Raw genomic sequence first — 24,265 nt, forward strand, 5'->3', positions numbered from 1 at the left:
TTACACACCTTTCACCAATTAATTCAAACATCCTGTAGTGCAAGCCCACGTATGTAACGAGGACCTAGCTCCAGTCAAGTTGAGAGAAGCTATTTTGTTAATGAAATATTCCTATATTGATGATCAATTTCATAGCATACCACAATTTTCCAATAAAAGCATCCATCTCATTAGTACCATTAGCCCCTGCAACACTGAAAATCTTACGACATTGAATAATGAGCCAAGACCGTGGCAATGCATTTTCCATATTTTATTGCAAACAGCTTATGCGTCAGCGATGGTGACCTCGACCTCTACACCGGGCTCGATACTGATGGAGGTGATCTGCTTGACAATCTCAGAAGGACTGTGCAGGTCAATCAGACGCTTGTGGATCCGCATCTGGAAGCGATCCCAGGTCTTGGAACCCTCTCCACAGGGGGTCTTCCTGGTGGTGATCCGCAGAGTCTGAAAGGAGAGGAGAATATAAAATAAGATGTCACAAATGGTGAGCGGAAGAGTCACAATGGGATTAACACTTTTGACCAAGCACATTGGCACATTTTCTCAACACCTCTTGGAGCTTCGTGCCATCTGTTAAGGGCAGAAAATTATCACCCGCCAAATGTGGGTAGCTTTAGGTATTGCAGGTAAGAATATCAATTTCACCAGCCACGTTGGCAGGTGGTCAAGTTGCAGGGCTCTACAGTGCGAGCATTACATTCCTGAATACAAATAGTCAAAAGGTAAATGAGCACGAGCTGCAATTTATAGCTAAAAAATGCTGCAGCAGCGGTTTTCAAAGTAATACTGCCGTTTTGTTTCATAGCTGCTAATCGCACAAAGACGTACAAATACTATATCCCACTTCGTGCAGCAACACTGCCTGGCAGGGGAGCTGTGCGCACTGAGTGAAGTGCTGATCGATTCATTTTTGGAGGCGCTGCGCACAGGCATAAACGTCAAAATTCACACGAATGTCCACAAACGTGAGACTTTGTCCTAGTGTTTCTTGGCAATTTACATTGTTTTGTTGACAAGAATTATGTTTAATGTTAGTTTGAGTCTGCTTCAACTGCTAGCGAAGAGATGCCCTAGTCAGATCCCAAATCTCACAAGTGACAGGACTTTAGTTGCCCTATTACCATGGTAACCTCACCCTTAAAGGGGCAGCTGTCTCATTTGATATTTTGGTTAACAGATTCAGATCACAAAGTGAAACAACACATTTCTGACTAACACATTTGTTGTTTTAGAAACATTACAAAGCATTCAGTTTTTTTGATGCAATTATAATTTAAATATTTTGCCTGGTAAAAATCTTGAGTGGCTGTTAGATTTCTCCATCTACCTGCCATTGGCTGGTGGGCCAAAATCAAAATTTGTGGCCCTGCATCTGGTCGAAAACAAACGACCATTTCCCTCATTCGATCTTCTGCAGCCTTAAACATATTGACAGTTTTGTTGTCTAAACCAAGTTTGTCATATCTTCCCCAATTCAATCCGAGCCGCCATAGAGCGGGCAGAAAGCGCAGGGACATTGATTTGGCATCACCTCTATAGAGACCTGGGGTAGACCACAGATGTGGGTCCCAGGCTGTCAAGGATGCAGTGAAGTCCACCATCTATATCTGGTACATACCTTGGTGGGCATACGGACTGGTCCCTTCACCTTGAGGTTCTTCTCCTTAGCGCCACGGATGAGGTCTGCGCACACTAAGGACACAAAGGAAAACTGCTTGTCAAACGAAAGCATTATAAATGAAAGCAACTAAGCTACATGTGTGCTCCAATGCGCACACAAGGCTCAGAATAGCGTATGATAAATCAGTATGTCATAGCGTTTGCTATGTCATATCAAGTTTTTATCCTCATAGCCAAAGATGTTGACGCAAAGTTAATGCAGTATATAACAAATATTTCACTTAAGACTGAAAGCCATAGTAAAGTGAGCTTACCCTTTTCTAGAGACTTGACATTGCGGCTGGTGAGGGTGATACGGATGCGATGGATGGCAACCTCAGCCTCAACAGGGGCTTTACCAGTGTCCTTGAATGCCTACACGTGCAAGAAAAGAATGCTGCATTTCAAGAGGGCAACGACGCTGAATGTGTGGTAAGAATCTGATTGAATGTGCCATCAATGTGCTCAGAATAACTTTTGAGTCAGATTGTCATACGTTTCTAACCTTCTAGCCAAATGGTGTAGAATCAATGAATGCATACATAGTAGCCAGTGTTGACTGTGGTACAGCCAAGCGCCAGAAATAAACTGAATGATTAATGAGGATTTCAGCATTTGGGGGGTACACCTTGTTACTCCAATGGTCACTTAAATTGGAGTTACTTAGGTAACTGCTAGCCTATACACCTATTGATTTTATTGACCTAAACAAATGTAAATTCCTTTAGGCGTACTAGTAACGTTAATGGCCATGTTTTACTCCAGTCATCACAACAATGAAATTGAGGTAGAGGTTAATAAACAATCCATCTACATTTGTACAGCTTCAAATTAGGTTAACCAACCAAGACTTCATGTCAAGTTAAGACTGTTGCATATGGGGGGGGGGGACGACATTTGTTGTTGGCTAATAAGCCAAGTTAGCACAGCTAGGCAACGCCAATCAGGCATCAGCAAGACTTCAGTCTCATTTAAACTACACTCAGTCACATCAAAACCATTCAAAAACTACTTAAAAAATATCAGATCTCCGCCCATTAATTGAGGAATCTACAGCAAGCTAAAGTTATGGGCCAAAATAGCTAGTTAACGTTAGCCATCTTCGCTAGCAACCTACTACATGTGTGCAATTGCTCGGATTCAGAAGAAATACCAGACTGTTCTTCCATCGTTCCACTTAGCTAGTTAGCTATATGTAATGAGTTTAGCTCGCGTATAGTTTAAGGAATTAAATTGTTATCTTACCATTTTTTTTAATATATTCCCGACCGACTTATTCGTAAATTTCAAGCGAACAGCGGTGAGTCAGGAACGTTATCTCCGTGTCAGTTCTTCGCAAAAGGACAGAATGAGGCCTACTTCGAGATTTATACCCTCCTACGGGTACCACGTGACTTTTGTACCGACGATAAACCAATAGAATGGCCTAAATGCCAAGGGGGCGTATCTAAACAAAATGCACCTTGAATAAATACCTAATTATCCATATTTCACCTGAATAATGTCATTCTTCCTGCTCCTGGCATTATATACCTAAAGCGGACATTGCCATTTGCTGCACGGAGTCACATTAAGAGAAATCCCATGCATTCTTTACAAGTTCAAACATTGGAATGTGAGATGTAATCTACACCTGATTAGGCTGATAGACATCTTCATTATTTTGTTTAATGATTTTCAATTTGAGCTTCATTATTTCTATACAGCCTACAGTGGAGATTTTAGCATGTACAGTGCATTCAGAAAGTATTCAGACCCCTTGACTTTTTCCACATTTTGTTACGTTACAGCCTTATTCTAAAATTGATTAAATTGTTTATTTCCCTCAACAATCTACACACAATACCACATCATGACAAAGCAAAAACAGGTTTGTATACATTTTTGCAAATATATTAAATATATAAAACTGACATATCACATTTACATAAGTATTCACACTCTTTACTCAGTACTTTGTTGAAGCACCTTTGGCAGTGATTACAGCCTCGAGTCTTCATGGGTATGACGCTACAAACTTGCCACACCTGTATTTGGGGAATTTCTCCCATTCTTCTCTGCAGATTATCTCAAGCTCTGTCAGGTTGGATGGGGAGCGTCGCTGCACAGCTATTTTCAGGTCTCTCCAGAGATGTTCGATCGGGTTCAAGTCCGGGCTCTGGCTGGGCCACTCAAGGACATTCAGAGACTTGTCCCGAAGCCACTCCTGCGTTGTCTTGGCTGTGTACTTAGGGTTGTTGTCCTGTTGGAAGGTGAACCTTCGCCCCAGTCTGAGGTCCTGAGCGCTCTGGAGCAGGTTTTCATCAAAGATCTCTCTGTACTTTGCTCCGTTCATCTTTCCCTCGATCCTGACTACTCTTTCTGTCCCTACCGCTAAAAACATACCCACGGCATGATGCTGCCACCACCATGCTTCACCGTAGGGATGGTGCCAGGTTTCCTCCAGATGTGACGTCAGGCCAAAGAGTTCAATCTTGGTTTCATCAGACGTGAGAATCTTGTTTCTCTTGGTCTGAGAGTCTTTAGGTGCCTTTTGGCAAACTCCAAGCGGGCTGTCATGTGCCTTTTACTGAGGAGTGGCTTCCATCTGGCCACTCTACCATAAAGGCCTGATTGGTGGAGTGCTGCAGAGATGGTTGTCCTTCTGGAAGGTTCTCCCATCTCCACAGAGGAACTCTGGAGCTCTGTCAGAGTGACCATCGGGTTCTTGGTCACCTCCCTGACCAAGGCCCTTCTCCCACGATTGCTCAGTTTGGCCGGGCAGCCAGCTCTAGGAAGAGTCTTGGTGGTTCCAAATGTCTTTCATTTAAGAATGATGGAAGCCATTGTGTTCTTGGGGACCTTCAATGCTGCAGACATTTTTTGGTACCCTTCCCCAGATCTGTGCCTCGACCCAATCCTGTCTTGGACAATTCCTTCGACCTTATGGCTTGGTTTTTGCTCTGACATGCACTGTCAACTGTGGGACAGGTCTGTGCTTTTCCAAATCATGTCCAATCAATTGAATTTACCACAGGTGGACTCCAATCAAGTTGTAAAAACATCTCAAGGATGATCAATGGAAACAGGATGCACCTCAGCTCAATTTTGAGTCTCATAGCAAATTATCTGAATACTTAGGGTCAGATTAAAAAATATATATACATTTGCATTTCAAAAAAACTGTTTTTGCTTTGTCATTATGGGGTATTGTGTGTAGATTGATAAGGGAAAAAAATACAGTGCCTTGCAAAAGTATTCATCCCATTGGCGTTTTTCCTAAGTGTCTGACTACTTACAGTGGGGAGAACAAGTATTTGATACACCGCCGATCTTGCAGGTTTTCCTAATTACAAAGCATGTAGAGGTCTGTAATTTTTATCATAGGTACACTTCAACTGTGAGAGACGGAATCTAAAACAAACATCCAGAAAATCACATTGTATGATTTTTAAGTAATTAATTTGCATTTTATTGCATGACATAAGTATTTGATACATCAGAAAAGCAGAACTTAATATTTGGTACAGAAACCTTTGTTTGCAATTACAGAGATCATACGTTTCCTGTAGATCTTGACCAGGTTTGCACACACTGCAGCAGGGATTTTGGCCCACTCCTCCATACAGACCTTCTCCAGATCCTTCAGGTTTCGGGGCTGTCGCTGGACAATACGGACTTTCAGCTCCCTCCAAATATTTTCTATTGGGTTCAGGTCTGGAGACTGGCTAAGCCACTCCAGGACCTTGAGATGCTTCTTACGGAGCCACTCCTTAGTTGCCCTGGCTGTGTGTTTCGGGTCGTTGTCATGCAGGAAAACCCAGCCACGACCCATCTTCAATGCTCTTACTGAGGGAAGGAGGTTGTTGGCCAAGATCTCGGGATACATGGCCCCATCCATCCTCCCCTCAATATGGTGCAGTCGTCCTGTCCCCTTTGCAGAAAAGCATCCCCAAAGAATGATGTTTCCACCTCCATGCTTCACGGTTGGGATGGTGTTCTTGGGGTTGTAGCAGGCTTGAGCAGGGGGACCTTGCGTGTGCTGCAGGATTTTAATCTATGACGGCATAGTATGTTACTAATGGTTTTCTTTGAGACTGTGGTCCCAGCTCTCTTCAGGTCATTGACCAGGTCCTGCCGTGTAGTTCTGGGCTGATCCCTCACCTTCCTCATGATCATTGATGCCCCACAAGGTGAGATCTTGCATGGAGCCCCAGACCGAGGGTGATTGACCGTCATCTTGAACTTCTTCCATTTTCTAATAATTGCGCCAACAGTTGTTGCCTTCTCACCAAGCTGCTTGCCTATTGTCCTGTAGCGCATCCCAGCCTTGTGCAGGTCAACAATTTTATCCCTGATGTCCTTAAACAGCTCTCTGTTCTTGGCCATTGTGGAGAGGTGTCACGCCCTGGCTCTGGGGACACTGTTATGTTGAGCCAGGGTGTGTAGATTTCTGTGTTGTAGTTCTAGGTGTTTCATTTCTATGTTGGCCAGTGTGGTTCTCAATCAGAGGCAATGAGTGTCAGCTGTGGCTGGTTGTCTCTGATTGGGAACCACATTTAAACAGGCTGTTTTCCCACAGTAGTTGTGGGATCTTGTTCTAGTTGGTTTTGTGTTAGACCGTGGACTGTCACGTTATCGTTTTGTTGTTTTGATCGTGTATTCACTAAATAAAGAGTATGTTCGTCTTCAACGCTGCGCCTTGGTCCTCCTCTCTTACCGACGAGCGTGACAAGAGGTTGGAGTCTGTTTGATTGAGTGTGTGGACAGGTGCAGTTAATACAGGTAACGAGTGGAGAACAGGAGGGCTTCTTAAAGGAAAACAAACAGGTCTGTGAGAGCCGGAATTCTTAATGGTTGGAAGGTGATCAAATACTTATGTCATGCAATAAAATGCAAATTAATTACTTAAAAATCATACAATGTGATTTTCTGGATTTATGTTTTAGATTCCGTCTCTCACAGTTGAAGTGTACCTATGATAAAAATGACAGACCTCTACAAAATGACAGACCTCTACTACTTTGTAAGTAGGAAAACCTGCAAAATCGGCAGTGTATCAAATACTTGTTCTCCTCACTGTATGTAAATAAGGTACAGTGAGGGAAAAAAGTATTTGATCCCCTGCTGATTTTGTACGTTTGCCCACTGACAAAGACATGATCAGTCTATAATTTTAATGGTAGGTTTATTTGAACAGTGAGAGACAGAATAACAACACAAAAATCCAGAAAAATGCATGTCAAAAATTTTATAAATTGATTTGCATTTTAATGAGGGAAATAAGTATTTGACTTAGTGCTTGGTGGCAAAACCCTTGTTGGCAAACACAGAGGTCAGATGTTTCTTGTAGTTGGCCACCAGGTTTGCACACATCTCAGGAGAGATTTTGTCCCACTCCTCTGCAGATCTTCTCCAAGTCATTATGGTTTCGAGTCTGACGTTTGGCAACTCGAACCTTCAGCTCCCTCCACAAATGTTCTATGGGATTAAGGTCTGGAGACTGGCTAGGCCACTCCAGGACCTTAATGTGCTTCTTCTTGAGCCACTCCTTTGTTGCCTTGGCCGTGTGTTTTGGGTCATTGTCGTGCTGGAATACCCATCCACGACCCATTTTCAATGCCCTGGCTGAGGGAAGGAGGTTCTCACCCAAGATTTGACGGTACATGGCCCCGTCCATCGTCCCTTTGATGCGGTGAAGTTGTCCTGTCCCCTTAGCAGAAAAACACCCCCAAAGCATAATGTTTCCACCTCCATGTTTGACGGTGGGGATGGTGTTCTTGGGGTCATAGGCAGCATTTCTCCTCCTCCAAACACGGCGAGTTGAGTTGATGCCAAAGAGCTCGATTTTGGTCTCATCTGACCACAACACTTTCACCCAGTTCTCCTCTGAGTCATTCAGATGTTCATTGGCAAACTTCAGACGGCCCTGTATATGTGCTTTCTTGAGCAGGGGGACCTTGCGGGCGCTGCAGGATTTCAGTCCTTCACGGCGTATTGTGTTACCAATTGTTTTCTTGGTGACTATGGTCCCAGCTGCCTTGAGATCATTGACAAGATCCTCCCGTGTAGTTCTGGGCTGATTCCTCACGGTTCTCATGATCATTGCAACTCCACGAGGTGAGATCTTGCATGGAGCCCCAGGCCGAGGGAGATTTACAGTTATTTTGTATTTCTTCCATTTGCGAATAATCGCACCAACTGTTGTCACCTTCTCACCAAGCTGCTTGGCGATGGTCTTGTAGCCCATTCCAGCCTTGTGTAGGTCTACAATCTTGTCCCTGACATCATTGGAGAGCTCTTTGGTCTTGGCCATGGTGGAGAGTTTGGAATGTGATTGATTGATTACTTCTGTGGACAGGTGTCTTTTATACAGGTAACAAAATGAGATTAGGAGCACTCCCTTTAAGAGTGTGCTCCTAATCTCAGCTCGTTACCTGTATAAAAGACACCTGTGAGCCAGAAATCTTTCTGATTGAGAGGGGGTCAAATACTTATTTCCCTCATTAAAATGCAAATCAATTTATAACATTTTTGACATGCGTTTTTCTGAAATGTTTTGTTGTTATTCTGCCTCTCACTGTTCAAATAAAGGGGGCATATAAGCAGACAATGAAAGGTCTTACAATATTCGATGAGTACATTTCTCTAAAACAGGCTATAGGCTAGATGTGCACCACCAAGTCAGAACAGTAGGCTAAATTATGTGGGGGAAAGGGACCAAATTATTAGGGCTACTAACAGCTTCACAACATACACTTAGTATTACTTTCTCAGCTACAGTATACATATCTCCCTGGCATATTACATAATTTATGCAGCAGCATACAATACATTTTTGGACTCACCTTGTTGTGCTCACTTGATCAGGAAGGTGGCGTGGCGGTCCTTCGTGGGCAAATTTTGTCATCAAACTTTGTCATCAAAGTCTGGCATTCTCTGGATTTATGGTGCTTTCAAGACAACTGGGAACACGAAGAAAAAAAAGGTTGAATCATGACGTCAGTGATCTTCAGGTTGGAGCTCTAGAAAGAGGCCTGAGTTCACGACTTGCAATTCTGAGATGGATGACCATTCAAAACTTATTTTCCCAGTTGGAGCTCATTTTCCCAGTTGTCTTGAACTCACTGAAGTCTGAGATTTCGCAGTTCCGAGTTTCCAGTTGTTTGGAATGCAGCAGAAGTCATGTTGGATTGACAGCATGGCCAATGTATTCAACCTTTTATGGCCTATGGTTTTGAATGTTTATCCTTTTAAGCTTGGAAAAGAGACCCTTAAACCCAGACTTGGACCACACACCCACTCCACTGAATAGCAGAATAGTGATTGCTTTGCAATGCTCCTCAGGACCATACCCCTCCCAGTCCACCAGGTAACGGAGCCATCCCCCACGGAACCTGGAGTCCAGCAGGTCCCTCACCGCATACGCCGGATTCCAGTCAATGTCCAGGGGCGGAGGGTGTGTACCCCAGGGAACGGCATCTGCCAGAGGACCAGGAACCACTGGCCTGAGGAGAGACACATGAAAAGTAAGTGAGACACAGTAGTGAGGGGGAAGGAGCTGCCGGTATGATACCTCATTTATCCGCCGGAGGACCTTAAACGGCCCACAAACCGGGGCCTCAGTTTCTTGCAGGGCAGGTGGAGAGGGAGGTTTTTTGTGGACAGCCAGACACGATCACCAGGCTGGAATACGGGGGCCTCACTGCGGTGGCGGTCGGCTTGGTCCTTCTGCCGACGAATGGCCCTCTGGAGATGGACATGGGCGGCGTCCCAGACCTGTCCGGCCCTGCGTAACCACTCGTCGACAGCGGGCGCATCGGTCTGGCTGGGTGTCCAAGGGGCCAGGGCCGGCTGGTACCCCAGGACGCACTGGAAGGGAGTGAGCCCAGTGGAGGAGTGAACGAGGGAGTTCTGGGCATATTCTGCCAAGGGTAGAAACCTCATCCACTCACCCTGCCGATCCTGACAGTGGCAACGAAGAAACCTCCCCAGCTCCTGGTTCATGCGCTCCACCTGTCCATTCGACTGAGGCCTATACCCGGAAGTGAGGCTGGCCGTGGCCCCGATCTTCTCCAGGAAAGCTTTCCACACTCAGGAGGTGAATTAGGGGCCACGGTCTGAGACGATGTCCTCCGGAAGTCCATAATGCCAGAAGACCTGTTGGAACAGGACCTCAGCGACCTGGAGAGCAGAAGGAAGACCAGAAAATACCCGAGCTCTGAAGCAAGCCTCCAGAAAATTGCCTGCTTTAGATCTTATCTGTTGGAAAGATATCAGTTTGTCTCTGTGGATGGTTTGTTCTCTGACAAATCAATTGTACATTTTGGTGTTCCTCATGGTTCCGTTTTAAGACCACTATTGTTTTCACTATATATTTTACCTCTTGGTGATGTCATTCGGAAACACAATGTTAACTTTCATTACTATACGGACGACACACAGCTCTACAGTTCGATGAAACATGGTGAAGCCCCAAAATTGCCTACCCTGGAAGCATGTGTTTCAGAAATAAAGAAGTGGATGGCGGCAAATGTTTTACTTTTAAACTCGGACAAAACAGAGATGCTAGTTCTAGGTCATACCTATCTCTCCGATTTGGTCCTGCCGTACATACCTAAACGTACGCTATGGTCACAAGACGCAGGCCTCCTTATTGTCCCTAGACTTTCTAAGAAAACAGCTGGAGGCAGGGCTTTCTCCTATAGAGCTAAATTTCTATGGTCTGCCTATCCATGTGAGAGACGCAGACTCGGTCTCGACCTTTAAGTCATTACTGAAGACTCATATCTTCAGTAGGTCCTATGATTGAGTGTAGTCTGGCCCAGGGGTGCGAAGGTGAATGGCAAGGCACTGGAGCGACAAACCGCCCTTGCTGTCTCTGCCTGGCCAGTTCCTGTCTCTCCATTGGGATTCTCTGCCTCTGACCCTATTACGGGGGCTTACTGGTGCTTTCCATGCCGTCCCTAGAAGGGGTGCATCACTTGAGTGGGTTGAGTCACTGATGTGATCTTCCAGTCCGGTTTGTCGCTCCCTCAGGCTCGTGCAGTGGAGGAGATCTTCATGGGCTATACTCAGCCTTGTCTCAGGGTAGTAGGTTGGTGGTCTGTTGATATCCCTCTGGTGGTGTGGGGGCTGTGCTTTGGCAAAGTGGGTGGGGTTATATCCTGCCTGGTTGGCCCTGTCTGGGGGTATCGTCGGACGGGGCCATTGTGTCTCTCGACCCCCCCCTGTCTCAGCCTCCAGTATCTATGCTGCAACAGTCTATGTGCCGGGGGGCTAGGGTCAGTCTGTTATATCTGGTGTTATTCTCCTGTCTTATCCGGTGTCCTGTGTGCATTTAAGAATGCTCCCTTTAATTCTCTCTCTCCCTCCCTAGGACCATGCCTCAGGACTACCTGGCCTGATGACTCCTTGCTGTCCCCAGTCCACCTGGTCGTGCTGCTGCTCCAGTTTCCACTCTTCTGCCTATGGAACCCTGACCTGTTCACCGAACGTGCTACCTTGTCCCAAACCTGCTGTTTTCAACTCTCTCTCTCTCTACCGCACCTGCTATTTCAACCTCTAAATGTCCAGCTATGAAAAGCCAAGTGACATTTACTCCTGATGTACTGACCTGTTGCAACCTCTACAACCACTGTGATTATTATTTGACCCTGCTGGTCATCTATGAACGTTTGAACATCTTGGAGAAAAATCTGGCCTTAATGGCCATGTACTGTTATAATCTCCACCCGGCACAGCCAGAAGGGGACTGGGCACTCCTCAGAGCCTGGTTCCTCTCTAGGTTTCTTCCTAGGTTTCTGCCTTTCTAGGGAGTTTTTCCTAGCCACCGTGCTTCTACATCTGCATTGCTTGCTGTTTGGGGTTTTAGGCTGGGTTTCTGTATAGCACTTTGTGACATCTGCTGATGTAAAAAGGGCTTTCATGAATACTATAACATGAAATAACACATATGGAATCATGTAGTAACCAAAAAAGTGTTAAACAAATCAAAATATATTTTACCTCATGAAGCTGGTTGAGAGAATGCCAAGAATGTGCAAAGATGTCATCAAGGCAAAGGGTGGCTATTTGAAGAATCTCAAATATAAAATATATTTAGATTTGTTTAACACTTTTTTGGTTACTACATGATTCCGTATGTGTTATTTCATAGTTTTGATGTCTTCACTATTATTCTACAATGTAGAAAATAGTAAAAATAAAGAAAAACCCTGGAATAAGTAGGTGTGTCCAAACTTTTGACTGGTACTGTATATTAACCGAAATAGCTATGTAACATACAGTGGGGGGAAAAAAGTATTTAGTCAGCCACCAATTGTGCAAGTTCTCCCACTTAAAAAGATGAGAGAGGCCTGTAATTTTCATCATAGGTACACGTCAACTATGACAGACAAATTGAGAAAAAAAATGCTGAAAATCACATTGTAGGATTTTTAATGAATTTATTTGCAAATTATGGTGGAAAATAAGTATTTGGTCACCTACAAACAAGCAAGATTTCTGGCTCTCACAGACCTGTAACTTCTTCTTTAAGAGGCTCCTCTGTCCTCCACTCATTACCTGTATTAATGGCACCTGTTTGAATTTGTTATCAGTATAAAAGACACCTGTCCACAACCTCAAACAGTCACACTCCAAACTCCACTATGGCCAAGACCAAAGAGCTGTCAAAGGACACCAGAAACAAAATTGTAGACCTGCACCAGGCTGGGAAGACTGAATCTGCAATAGGTAAGCAGCTTGGTTTGAAGAAATCAACTGTGGGAGCAATTATTAGGAAATGGAAGACATACAAGACCACTGATAATCTCCCTCGATCTGGGGCTCCACGCAAGATCTCACCCCGTTGGGTCAAAATGATCACAAGAACGGTGAGCAAAAATCCCAGAACCACACGGGGGGACCTAGTGAATGACCTGCAGAGAGCTGGGACCAAAGTAACAAAGCCTACCATCAGTAACACACTATGCCGCCAGGGACTCAAATCCTGCAGTGCCAGACGTGTTCCCCTGCTTAAGCCAGTACATGTCCAGGCCCGTCTGAAGTTTGCTAGAGTGCATTTGGATGATCCAGAAGAGGATTGGGAGAATGTCATATGGTCAGATGAAACCAAAATAGAACTTTTTGGTAAAAACTCAACTCGTCGTGTTTGGAGGACAAAGAATGCTGAGTTGCATCCAAAGAACACCATACCTACTGTGAAGCATGGGGGTGGAAACATCATGCTTTGGGGCTGTTTTTCTGTAAAGGGACCAGGATGACTGATCCGTGTAAAGGAAAGAATGAATGGGGCCATGTATCGTGAGATTTTGAGTGAAAACCTCCTTCCATCAGCAAGGGCATTGAAGATGAAACGTGGCTGGGTCTTTCAGCATGACAATGATCCCAAACACACCGCCCAGGCAACAAAGGAGTGGCTTCGTAAGAAGCATTTCAAGGTCCTGGAGTGGCCTAGCCAGTCTCCAGATCTCAACCCCATAGAAAATCTTCAGCTAGGATTGCGATGTTTCCGTTTTTTAGCTAACTAGCTAGTATCTAAAGCTAAAGTCATTCGAGTTTTATTTTCCTGACATTGTCATAGATTTTAATACAACTCCTCTTCTTTAGGTATAGGTATTCACGTATTCAGACGTTCCTGAGTACTGGACAGACCATACATACAAGGTATGTAAATGTATTCAAATGTCTGTGTGTTTTCATTGTAGCTCACATTAGGGATTGAAGGGCCCTAGGATTTCCGCAATGCGGAAAACTCAGATGGAATCCTATGGAATCCATTCAAACAAACAGAACATTTGAAGCACTATAGACTGAGACATGGACATAATCAACCACTGCCCTGCCTTCACCCAGATTGCATCTGTTCCTTCAAGACATGGGGTTCCCTTAAGGTACATTTGTCGAGGCAACATGCAACTGACAAGTCAATAAGGCCAGGAGAGGTATTTTCTTTTAAATGTGAAATTTGCAGACATTGCAGTTTCTCTACAGAATTATTTTTTTTTTTAACACCTTGGAAACCATCTAAAGAAACACGAAACTGTCCTCTGCGTATTTGACAAGTGCGGATTTAGAACAAATGTATATGGTACCTTTGCATCTCATAGGAGTCTAAAACACAATCCTCATTCTCTGGGTGACTTTAGAACTGGAGTTGTAGAAAAACATATTGACCATTCAAATACACAAGTCCATGAAGAGGAGGAAACTATAGAAGAACCAAAATTGCAAAATGACAGCTGCAGTTCATATCAGGCTCTGTGTCAGGTCCAGTCATAAATACATTGTTAATTCCTGTTTAAGGAAACATGGCTGTGTTATTGACAATTACATAATCTCAGATTTGGTTCAAGATGTCTGTGAGACAAATCCCATCAGCACAGTTTAAGGGCCGGATGGACCCTTCGACACACCGTACAAGAGGAAGGAGTTTTTTAAGAAAAACATTTCTGTGGTGGAGCCAGTAGGATATATACTTGATGCAAAGAAAGGAAGAAGCATTCAGTATTGAAAGTATTGAGCAACAAGGACATTCAGGAAAAAGCTTTAAAAAGTAGGCCTACGGGTTTTTCTCGATACGAGTCTTTTTATGGCACACATTTAAAAGAAAATGACTGTTTATCAGGAGATGAATTAACCCTATCTTTACTTCTCTGTGTTAATGACTTTGAAGTGTACAATCCCCCTTGGAACATCCCGCAAAAAGTACAAAATCACAGGAGTCTATTGGGTGTTGGCAAATGTCCCATTACAGTTTAGGTCTACACTCAAGTCTATTTACTTAGCTGTTCTCTGCAAGGCTGTTGATGTTAAAAAATATGGATATGGGAAGGTGCTAAAGCCACTTTTAAAAGATCTTGCACAATTGGAGGAGGAAGGACATTTTATTCCTGTGCTGGGAAAGATACTGAAAGGTACTGTTTTTTGTGTGGCGGCAGATAATCTTGGAGCCCACTCTATTGGTGGATTTGTGGAAAGTTTTAGTGCAACGCATGTCTGCAGGTTCTGTTTAGCTGAGCTCTCTGAGATCCAGGTAAAATAAGTGAGAACTGGGGCATTCCAACCCAGAACAAAGCAGCAACATTCTGAACAAATACAGACAGTTTTGGAAAATCCCACCTTAATACATTGCTATATGGTGTGAAAAAGCAGTGTGCTTTGACTGAAAAACATAAACACTTTGACATGCTGTCTGGCTATCCACCAGATGTGCTGCATTACTTTTTTGAGGGAATCTGGAACTGGCATTGTGCTAAAAGGTTTTAATCAAGAATAAATATTTTACTCTGTTGGAACTCAACAATCTTATCACACAGTTCCCCTGTAAGTGGAGTGATGAAACTGACTGCCCACAATATATTCCTCTTGACTTGATGAATCCAAGGAATAGAAAGAAGTATTGGAGGAAATGTTCATGAAAACTGGTGCCTACTGCGTCTGCTTCCGTTAATTATAGGAACTAAAATACCTGTAGGTGAACCATCATGGGAAATTCTTATGGACCTCAAAGATATTGTTGAACTTGTGGTTTTGCCAATTCACACAGAATAATCCATTTGGTACCTTGACAGCAAGATATCCGAGCACAGGCATAGATTCTTATCGGTTTGTCCTCAGGATAGTCTTATACCGAAACATAATTTCATTGAACACTACCAGCAACTGATAAAGGCATTTGGACCCCCTATAGCTTTTTGGACTATGCGCTTTGAAGCTAAACACAGTTTTTGTTAAGTGGATTGTTCGACAGACCAACAGCTTTCGAAACATTTTGCTGTCTCTTGCAGTTAAGCATCAACTAATGCTTGCGTACCATCTACATGGCACCAATCTTGTCAAGCCTGCCCTATCTGCAACAAAGCTGTCCACTGTTGCTTTGGAAGTGTTAAAGGATGACATAAAGGAAGCGGTACAATTTTCATTTCCAGATTAGACTTTTGTTCAGATGGCAAACACACTTGCAATGGTACCAACTACTCGGTTGGAATGATCCTAACCTACAGATCCACTGGAGGTCTACCAGACTTTGTTTAAATTCTTCAAATGATCGCTGTTCATGGTGAACTTGCTTTTATTGCCAAGTGTCAGAATGCTTGGTATAATGAGCACCTTAGGGGGGTTGAGCTGGAATCCACACAGAAGCTTAAGTTCATTGAGCAAAAGGAATTGGCAGACATCTACCCACTAACAGCATACACTGTTGGCCAAAAGCGCATGGTAACCCTGAAGCACCATATTTGCCTGCAATATTAGGTAACAGTCTTTTAAAGTTGAATAGTTTTAAATGTGGTGTATTTATACATGGGTACATGGGTTTAAAAACAACGCATTGCTCATAGAGCTCATGCCGAATTTAGTATTTGGTATAGAATAGAAATGCTTGGTTTTGCACGTTTATTATTATGAGATCTAGTAAGCAATTACAGATCGAAACTGAGAGGAATTGGTTGCCCAGAACTGGAAGTGAACTCTGTCAAGAGAAAATCACCAGAGGACAGGCCCGTTGCCAAGAACATAAAAAAAAACAAAGAAGGCGGAGGTAAATTACCTCCCACCCCACCCTGCTGGAGAAACAGATGAGAGCCTGGAGAGGGAGCGAGTGGAGCTACTCAGAGAAGTACAAATACGTGACAACCACAACATTGTGAGTGCCAAAATGGCAAAGACCTTCTCATATCAAAGATAAGATGTCGTTCAGGCCCTTCCTGTGAAAGACTTCAAAGAAAGATGGCCAGCCCTGTTTGAACCCACTCAGGTACAAAATACAGCTGAATGAAAATAGTCAATGTAGGTAAAAAATTTATATTGATTTAAATATTTTGTGTTGTCTTGACCTAATATTCTAATCTACAATTAAATATGCATTAAAGATTAGTCTGAACATTCTCACTCTGCACATGCTTTGGGAGGGGTTTCCCGATAGCATTCTGGCTCTCAGATCATCTTTTGTCCTTATCTGTTCTCTCTCTCTCTCTCTCTCTCTCTCTCTCTCTCTCTCTCTCTCTCTCTCTCTCTCTCTCTCTCTCTCTCTCTCTCTCTCTCTCTCTCTCTCTCTCTCTCTCTCTCTCTCTCTCTCTCTCTCTCTCAGATTAAGGAAGAGTTCAGAAGAATTACAACTGTTGCTCTTGAGTCCACCTTTATGCAGAAGCTGGACGAATATACACCAAAACTATTGGACTTGTTTAAGTCAAAAGGAGGTGCTGTAAAGGCAGACATGCAGAAAATCCTTGAAGTTCTGTACGGGGTATGCACAGTTACACCTTCACAATAGTATATAGGTTGTACTGTATGTATTTAGTTGACGATATTAAATGCAATTATTTGTATAACATTATATTACAGTGCAACACCATCCAGGAAAGAAGAGACAGTGTGATCCGTGGTCTGATCATATACCTCGACAAGAGGGTTGAAGACATTATCACAGAACACAAGGTAAAGATATTTTTTTTGTATCCTTATTTATCTCTAAATTAGGTATCTTCCTTTCTTTCCCTCTCTCTCCTCTCAAGTTGCACAGTTAATCTAGTAGCCTAGTCTGTTATTTCTTTTTTTATCAGGATGCAGACGACACCATGGTCCGAGAAGACCTCGTTCAGCATGTGATGAAGGTGTTCACTCTGAAGGATCTGCACCAGAATATAGAGCATGGCATCTGCGTCGAAGGAGCAGAGGTCCTGGCTGGTATTCCCAGTGTTACACAGTAATGTACAGTTGAAGTCGGAAGTTTACATACATTTAGGTTGAAGTCATTAAAACTCGTTTTTCAACCACTCCACACATTTCTTGTTAACAAACTATAGTTTTGGCAAGTCGGTTAGGACATCTACTTTGTGCAAGACACAAGTAATTTTTCCAAAAATTGTTTACAGACAGATTATGTCACTTATAATTCACTGTATCACAATTCCAGTGGGTCAGAAGTTTACATACACTAAGTTGACTGTGCCTTTAAACAGCTTTAAAAATTCCAGAAAATGATGTCATGGCTTTAGAAGCTTCTGATAGGCTAATTGACATAATTTGAGTAAATTGGAGGTGTACCTGTGGATGTAGTTCAAGGCCTACCTTCAAACTCAGTGCCTCTTTGCTTGACATCATGGGAAAATCTAAAGAAATCAGCCAGGTCCTCAGAAAAAAAATGGTAGACCTCCACAAGTCTGGTTTATCCTTGGGAGCAATTTCCAAACGCCTGAAGGTACCACGTTCATCTGTACAAACAATAATATGCAAGTATAAACACCATGGGACCACACAGCCGTCATACCGCTCAGGAAGGAGACGTGTTCTGTCTCCTAGAGATGAACGTACTTTGGCGCGAAAAGTACAAATCAATCCCAGAACAACAGCAAAGGACCTTGTGAAGATGCTGGAGGAAACTGGTACAAAAGTATCTATATCCACAGTAAAACGAGTCCTATATTGACATAACCTGAAAGGCCGCTCAGCAAGGAAGAAGCCACTGCTCCAAAACCGCCATAAAAAAGCCAGACTACGGTTTGCAACTGCACATGGGGACAAAGATCGTACTTTTTGGAGAAATGTCCTCTCAAGACATCAGTCAGGAAGTTAAAGCTTGTTTGCAAATGGTCTTCCAAATGGACAATGACCCCAAGCATACTTCCAAAGTTGTGGCAAAATGGCTTAAGGACAACAAAGTAAAGGTATTGGAGTGGCCATCACAAAGCCCTGACCTCAAACCTATAGAAAATGTATGGGCAGAACTAAAAAAGCGTGTACAAGCAAGGAGGCCTACAAACCTGACTCTGTTACACCAGCTCTGTCAGGAGGAATGTGCCAAAATTCACCCAAATTATTGTGGGAAGCTTGTGGAAGTCTACCCGAACCGTTTGACCCAAGTTAAACAATTTAAAGGCAATGCTACCAAGTGGTCCTCTGTAGCTCAGCTGGTAAAGCACGGCGCTTGTAATGCCAAGGTAGTGGGTTTGATCCCCGGGACCACCCCTACACAAAAAATTTATGCACGCATGACTGTAAGTCGCTTTGGATAAAAGCGTCTGCTAAATGGCATATTACTATTAAATACTATTTGAGTATATGTAAACTTCTGACCCACTGGGAATGTGATGAAAGAAATAAAAGCTGAAATAAATCATTCTCTCTACTATTATTCTGACATTTCACATTCTTAAAATAAAGTGGTGATCCTAACTGACATAAGACAGGGAATTTTTACTAGGATTAAATGTCAGGAATTGTGAAAAACTGAGTTTAAATGTATTTGGCTAAGGTGTATGTAAACTTCCGACTTCAACTGTACGTTGCTTATGGGCCTCATCTATGGCTTAAATCTAAGGTACCCCAAAGAAATGAAATATACCTTTGAGGTGTTCCAAAAAGTATTCTTGGAGCTTGATGATCTCAGGACCTCCCCACGGGTCCAAGCTCTAAAGATTAAGTTACGTGTTTTCAGAGATATCTATGAGAACTCTCAAAGGGCCACTCACAAACTGTGGTCTAAACCCTACTCAGTAAGCTGAAAAGCTAGTTGCTAGGTGGAATAGGATCTACAGTTTACATGATTCTCTTTGTCAGGTGAAGTCATAAGAGACATTGTCAATTCCTGTTTAAAAACAGTTTTGTTTGAAAACGTACTCCATATGCACTAGTGGATATCTGAGATTATTTGTCAGGTGCAAGCTATCTGGATGTAACTTTACCTAAGGAGGCAAGGTGGAGTTATACCCAGAATGCTTATACCTGTCAAAATAATATGTCCATATGGGCTTCACGAGTGCATATGGAGTCAGGTTTAAGGGACAATTTGGTATATATTTTTTAACAATATGTGCAATGTATGTTTTGAAAACCCATGTTTTAATTAATCTAAAACAGTTTGAATGAGGTTGTATTTGAACTAAATTTTATATTTTGCTTTGTGTAAAGTCTATTAAGACAAATCGTTAATTTACGTGTCTGTTAAAATATTGCTTTGTTGTTAAGTGGCACACAGACCACCAGAGAATTCTTGCCAAACTGTACAAGATGTGAGGTCAAAGTGCTAATCCCAAACTATCACCTAAATGTTATGCAGTTGTGAAGATCTGAAATTAATTGTAGTCAGGTGCAAGCTATCTGGATGTAACTTTACCTAAGGAGGCAAGGTTTAGTTATACTCAGAATGCTTACAGATTACAAAATAATGTGCTCTCCACAAATGCATAAGGAGTAGGGTTTAAGGGGTAATTTGAGATTGAAGTTTGAAGAAATGATAAAATGATAACAATTATTTAATCAAAATAAGGTGTTGAAGTTTGAAGTTGAACACTGTTGTTTCTTTTTGCATATTCCCTTGTATAGAAATAATAATTTTTTGTAAATTATCCCAAGTATATTGAGGCATCAGCTTTTTAAGTATAGTTGTGAGTATATATTTGAGTAGTAGGAACCCAATTTAAATACATTTTACTAACCTGAGTACCATAAGTAACTGAGCCAAAAACATTTGTAGATAAAACATAGAATATCAATTACGATACTGAGTAAATTCAGCAAATTAAACTTACAATATTAGTTCTGTAACTGATTACATTAAGTATATCAAACTTATAACATTAGTTCTGGGACTTGAAGGACTTAAGCAGGTCAAACAAAAAACAAAAATGTTCTGAACCTGATAAAATTAAGTTGACAGAAAGGAATTTTTGAGATCCAGTTAGTTGTTTGCACTTAATATATTTGAGTTTGTAATACACTAAAAACGAAGTATATTATACTTAAAAGATCCTCCTTGTTGGATTTACTTAAAAAGCTGATTCAAATAGTTATCTAAATGTTTTTAAGTAAAAGGGGCACAATATTTTTTACAGTGTATAAACGCAACTTATCAAAAAAAGTATAATTTCAACATGAGCAACCTAGGTTAAGCTGTTTCTTTGTTGATACTGTAGTAGGTCATCCCATTCTAATTCAGTTGCAATAAAATACCATTCCAGTACAAGGATGTTTTAATGAAATCTCATCAAATAGCTAAAACATTACATACACCTCAAATGTGTTACATGTACACAGACTGAGTCAGGTTGACATAAAAATGTATTTTACATTGACACATTTCTAATCCTTATAAACCAGGTAAACAAGTAGGCATAAAACAATTTAGCGCACATTGCAAAACTAACTTCAGGATAGGTACAGTGGGGGAAAAAAGTATTTAGTCAGCCACCAATTGTGCAAGTTCTCCCACTTAAAAAGATGAGAGAGGCCTGTAATTTTCATCATAGGTACACTTCAACTATGACAGACAAATTGAGATTTTTTTTCCCAGAAAATCACATTGTAGGATTTTTAATGAATTTATTTGCAAATTATGGTGGAAAATAAGTATTTGGTCAATAACAAAAAAATGCTGAAAATCACATTGTAGGATTTTTAATGAATTTATTTGCAAATTATGGTGGAAAATAAGTATTTGGTCACCTACAAACAAGCAAGATTTCTGGCTCTCACAGACCTGTAACTTCTTCTTCAAGAGGCTCCTCTGTCCTCCACTCGTTACCTGTATTAATGGCACCTGTTTGAACTTGTTATCAGTATAAAAGACACCTGTCCACAACCTCAAACAGTCACACTCCAAACTCCACTATGGCCAAGACCAAAGAGCTGTCAAAGGACACCAGAAACAAAATTGTAGACCTGCACCAGGCTGGGAAGACTGAATCTGCAATAGGTAAGCAGCTTGGTTTGAAGAAATCAACTGTGGGAGCAATTATTAGGAAATGGAAGACATACAAGACCACTGATAATCTCCCTTGATCTGGGGCTCCACGCAAGATCTCACCCCGTGGGGTCAAAATGATCACAAGAACGGTGAGCAAAAATCCCAGAACCACACGGGGGGACCTAGTGAATGACCTGCAGAGAGCTGGGACCAAAGTAACAAAGCCTACCATCAGTAACACACTACGCCGCCAGGGACTCAAATCCTGCAGTGCCAGACGTGTCTCCCTGCTTAAGCCAGTACATGTCCAGGCCCGTCTGAAGTTTGCTAGAGTGCATTTGGATGATCCAGAAGAGGATTGGGAGAATGTCATATGGTCAGATGAAACCAAAATATAACTTTTTGGTAAAAACTCAACTCGTCGTGTTTGGAGGACAAAGAATGCTGAGTTGCATCCAAAGAACACCATACCTACTGTGAAGCATGGGGGTGGAAACATCATGCTTTGGGGCTGTTTTTCTGCAAAGGGACCAGGACGACTGATCCGTGTAAAGGAAAGAATGAATGGGGCCATGTATCGTGAGATTTTGAGTGAAAACCTCCTTCCATCAGCAAGGGCATTGAAGATGAAACGTGGCTGGGTCTTTCAGCATGACAATGATCCCAAACACACCGCCCGGGCAACGAAGGAGTGGCTTCATAAGAAGCATTTCAAGGTCCTGGAGTGGCCTAGCCAGTCTCCAGATCTCAACCCCATAGAAAATCTTTGGAGGGAGTTGAAAGTCCGTGTTGCCCAGCGACAGCCCCAAAACATCACTGCTCTAGAGGAGATCTACATGGAGGAATGTGCAAAAATACCAGCAACAGTGTGTGAAAACCTTGTGAAAACTTACAGAAAACGTTTGACCTGTGTCATTGCCAACAAAGGGTATATAAAAAAGTATTGAGAAACTTTTGTTATTGACCAAATATTTATTTTCCACCATAATTTGCAAATAAATTCATTAAAAATCCTACAATGTGATTTTCAGGATTTTTTCCCCTCATTTTGTCTGTCATAGTTGACGTGTACCTATGATGAAAATTACAGGCCTCTCTCATCTTTTTAAGTGGGAGAACTTGCACAATTGGTGGCTGACTAAATACTTTTTTCCCCCACTGTACATCAGAAATGTATATATTTTCAGAGGTTATGCATTTAAAAAAGGAATAGGCCTATGAGTAGATTCAATATTAGGCAACGTCTTTTAAACACTGTTAAAACATCTATTTAGCAGAATTGGCAAAAGAGTAACGGCATCACATGGAAGTCCAACAGGCTGTGCATAAAAGCTGTGCGTAAAGTAAAAATGCATAAAAATGAATGGACACTACTGACGGATCACACATTGATATATAGTTTGGGTTGATAATGACAAATAAAAAATAGTCTGGCTTGATAATGACAAATAAATGTATGGTTCGGACCAGATCTTGTTCAGATCTGTGATGACATCTTGGTCGCTTGGTCTCCACCTTGGCTCGCCGCACCAGCACTTGGCAACAATGTTTCCACAGGGGTCCCCTTGGAATTACTTGAAGAAGGGCTCATCAGTTGCAATACTTTGCCAGTGGACTGCTGCAAGTTCCAAAATCGAGAGATGGATAAAGTTCTTTAGGCAACACGCGTCGGGGGAATTGGGGATGGCATTTTCGGACTACCTTTTGCGCTCTCTGCAAACGAGAGCTTGCGTGTGTTCTCTGTCTGTTCACACAGTTGTCATTCGATTAGTTGGATTGCTGGACCAAGAGGTAGCCCTAAGCAGTAGCCTTGGATATTTAAAGTCAGTCTGTCAATTTTCCTGTCATTTAAATAATGAAATATACCCCTTGATTTTTAGAAGAATATAACTTTTGAAGATGTATACTCTATTGTTTTTTATTGGACAGACTTCAATAATGTTTAAAAAGGTAAATGTTGCTCTCATTGAATGTCATTCCTTGAGCACTAAAGGTAGCCAACTGTAGGCCTATATAAAATAAATTGTGTTGCATGTAAAAAAATAATAATCATTGGATGAATACATTTTTTGCAGTGGTGTTAAGTACTTAAGTAAAAATCATTTAAAGTACTATGTAAGTCGTTTTTGGGGTATGTGTACATTACTTTACTATTTATATTTTTGACAACTATTACTTTTACTTCACTACATTCCTTAAGAAAATAACGTAGTTTTTACTCCATACATTTTCCCTGACCCTCAAAAATACTTGTTACATTTTGAATGCTTAGCAGGACAGGGAAACAGTCCAATTCAAGCACTTATCAAGAGAACATCCCTGGTCATCCATACTGCCTCTGATCTGGCAGACTCACTAAACACAAATGCTTCATTTGTAAATGATGTCTGAGTGTCGGAATGTGCCCATGGCTTGCCATAAATAAATACAAAAAAAACACAATCGTGCCATCTGGTTTGCTTAATAGGAATTTGAAATACTTTTACTTTTGATACTTAAGTATATTTGAGCAATTACATTTACTTTTGTTACTTAAGTATATTTAAACCCCTTTAAAAAAAAAAAAACTTTTACTCAAGTAGTATTTTACTGGGTGACTTTCACTTTTACTTGAGTCATTTTCTATTAAAGGAGCTTTACTTTTACTCAAGTATGACAGTTGGGTATATTTTCCACCACAGATTTTTTGTCAGTAACACACTCTTTGATAATCTGCACATTTTACAGAACCAGTGCGGCTAAAAGCTGAAATTGGTTCAATATGCATGGGCTTATCTTACAGTAAAATGTATCTATTATAAATTATTTTGGCTTGTAGACAGACACTTAAAGAATTGACCAACAATTGTGGACTTTTGCATGAATTCTTCTTTTATGTTTATTGAGCTTTCATTACATGGTGTAATAACACTGGAGTTGAAGATGGGAGCTGTT

At 41.8% G+C, this 24,265-nt stretch overlaps 1 protein-coding gene across 1 annotated transcript; it reads right to left on the reverse strand.

Annotated features, from left to right (window-relative positions):
• Positions 1-238: 238 nt before the first annotated feature.
• LOC311109026 (small ribosomal subunit protein uS10) lies at positions 239-3,008 on the reverse strand. The gene is made up of 4 exons (XM_084151809.1): positions 2,911-3,008; positions 1,941-2,040; positions 1,625-1,698; positions 239-450 (listed from the first exon to the last, which is right to left on the reverse strand). Exons 1-4 carry the CDS (start codon positions 2,911-2,913, stop codon positions 268-270), a joined length of 360 nt encoding a protein of 119 aa, XP_084007935.1. The 5' UTR covers positions 2,914-3,008; the 3' UTR covers positions 239-267.
• Positions 3,009-24,265: the final 21,257 nt, after the last annotated feature.

The sequence above is a fragment of the Coregonus lavaretus genome (genome assembly GCF_964263955.1).
Source record: "Coregonus lavaretus genome assembly, chromosome: 34".
Classification (NCBI taxonomy): Eukaryota; Metazoa; Chordata; class Actinopteri; order Salmoniformes; family Salmonidae; genus Coregonus; species Coregonus lavaretus.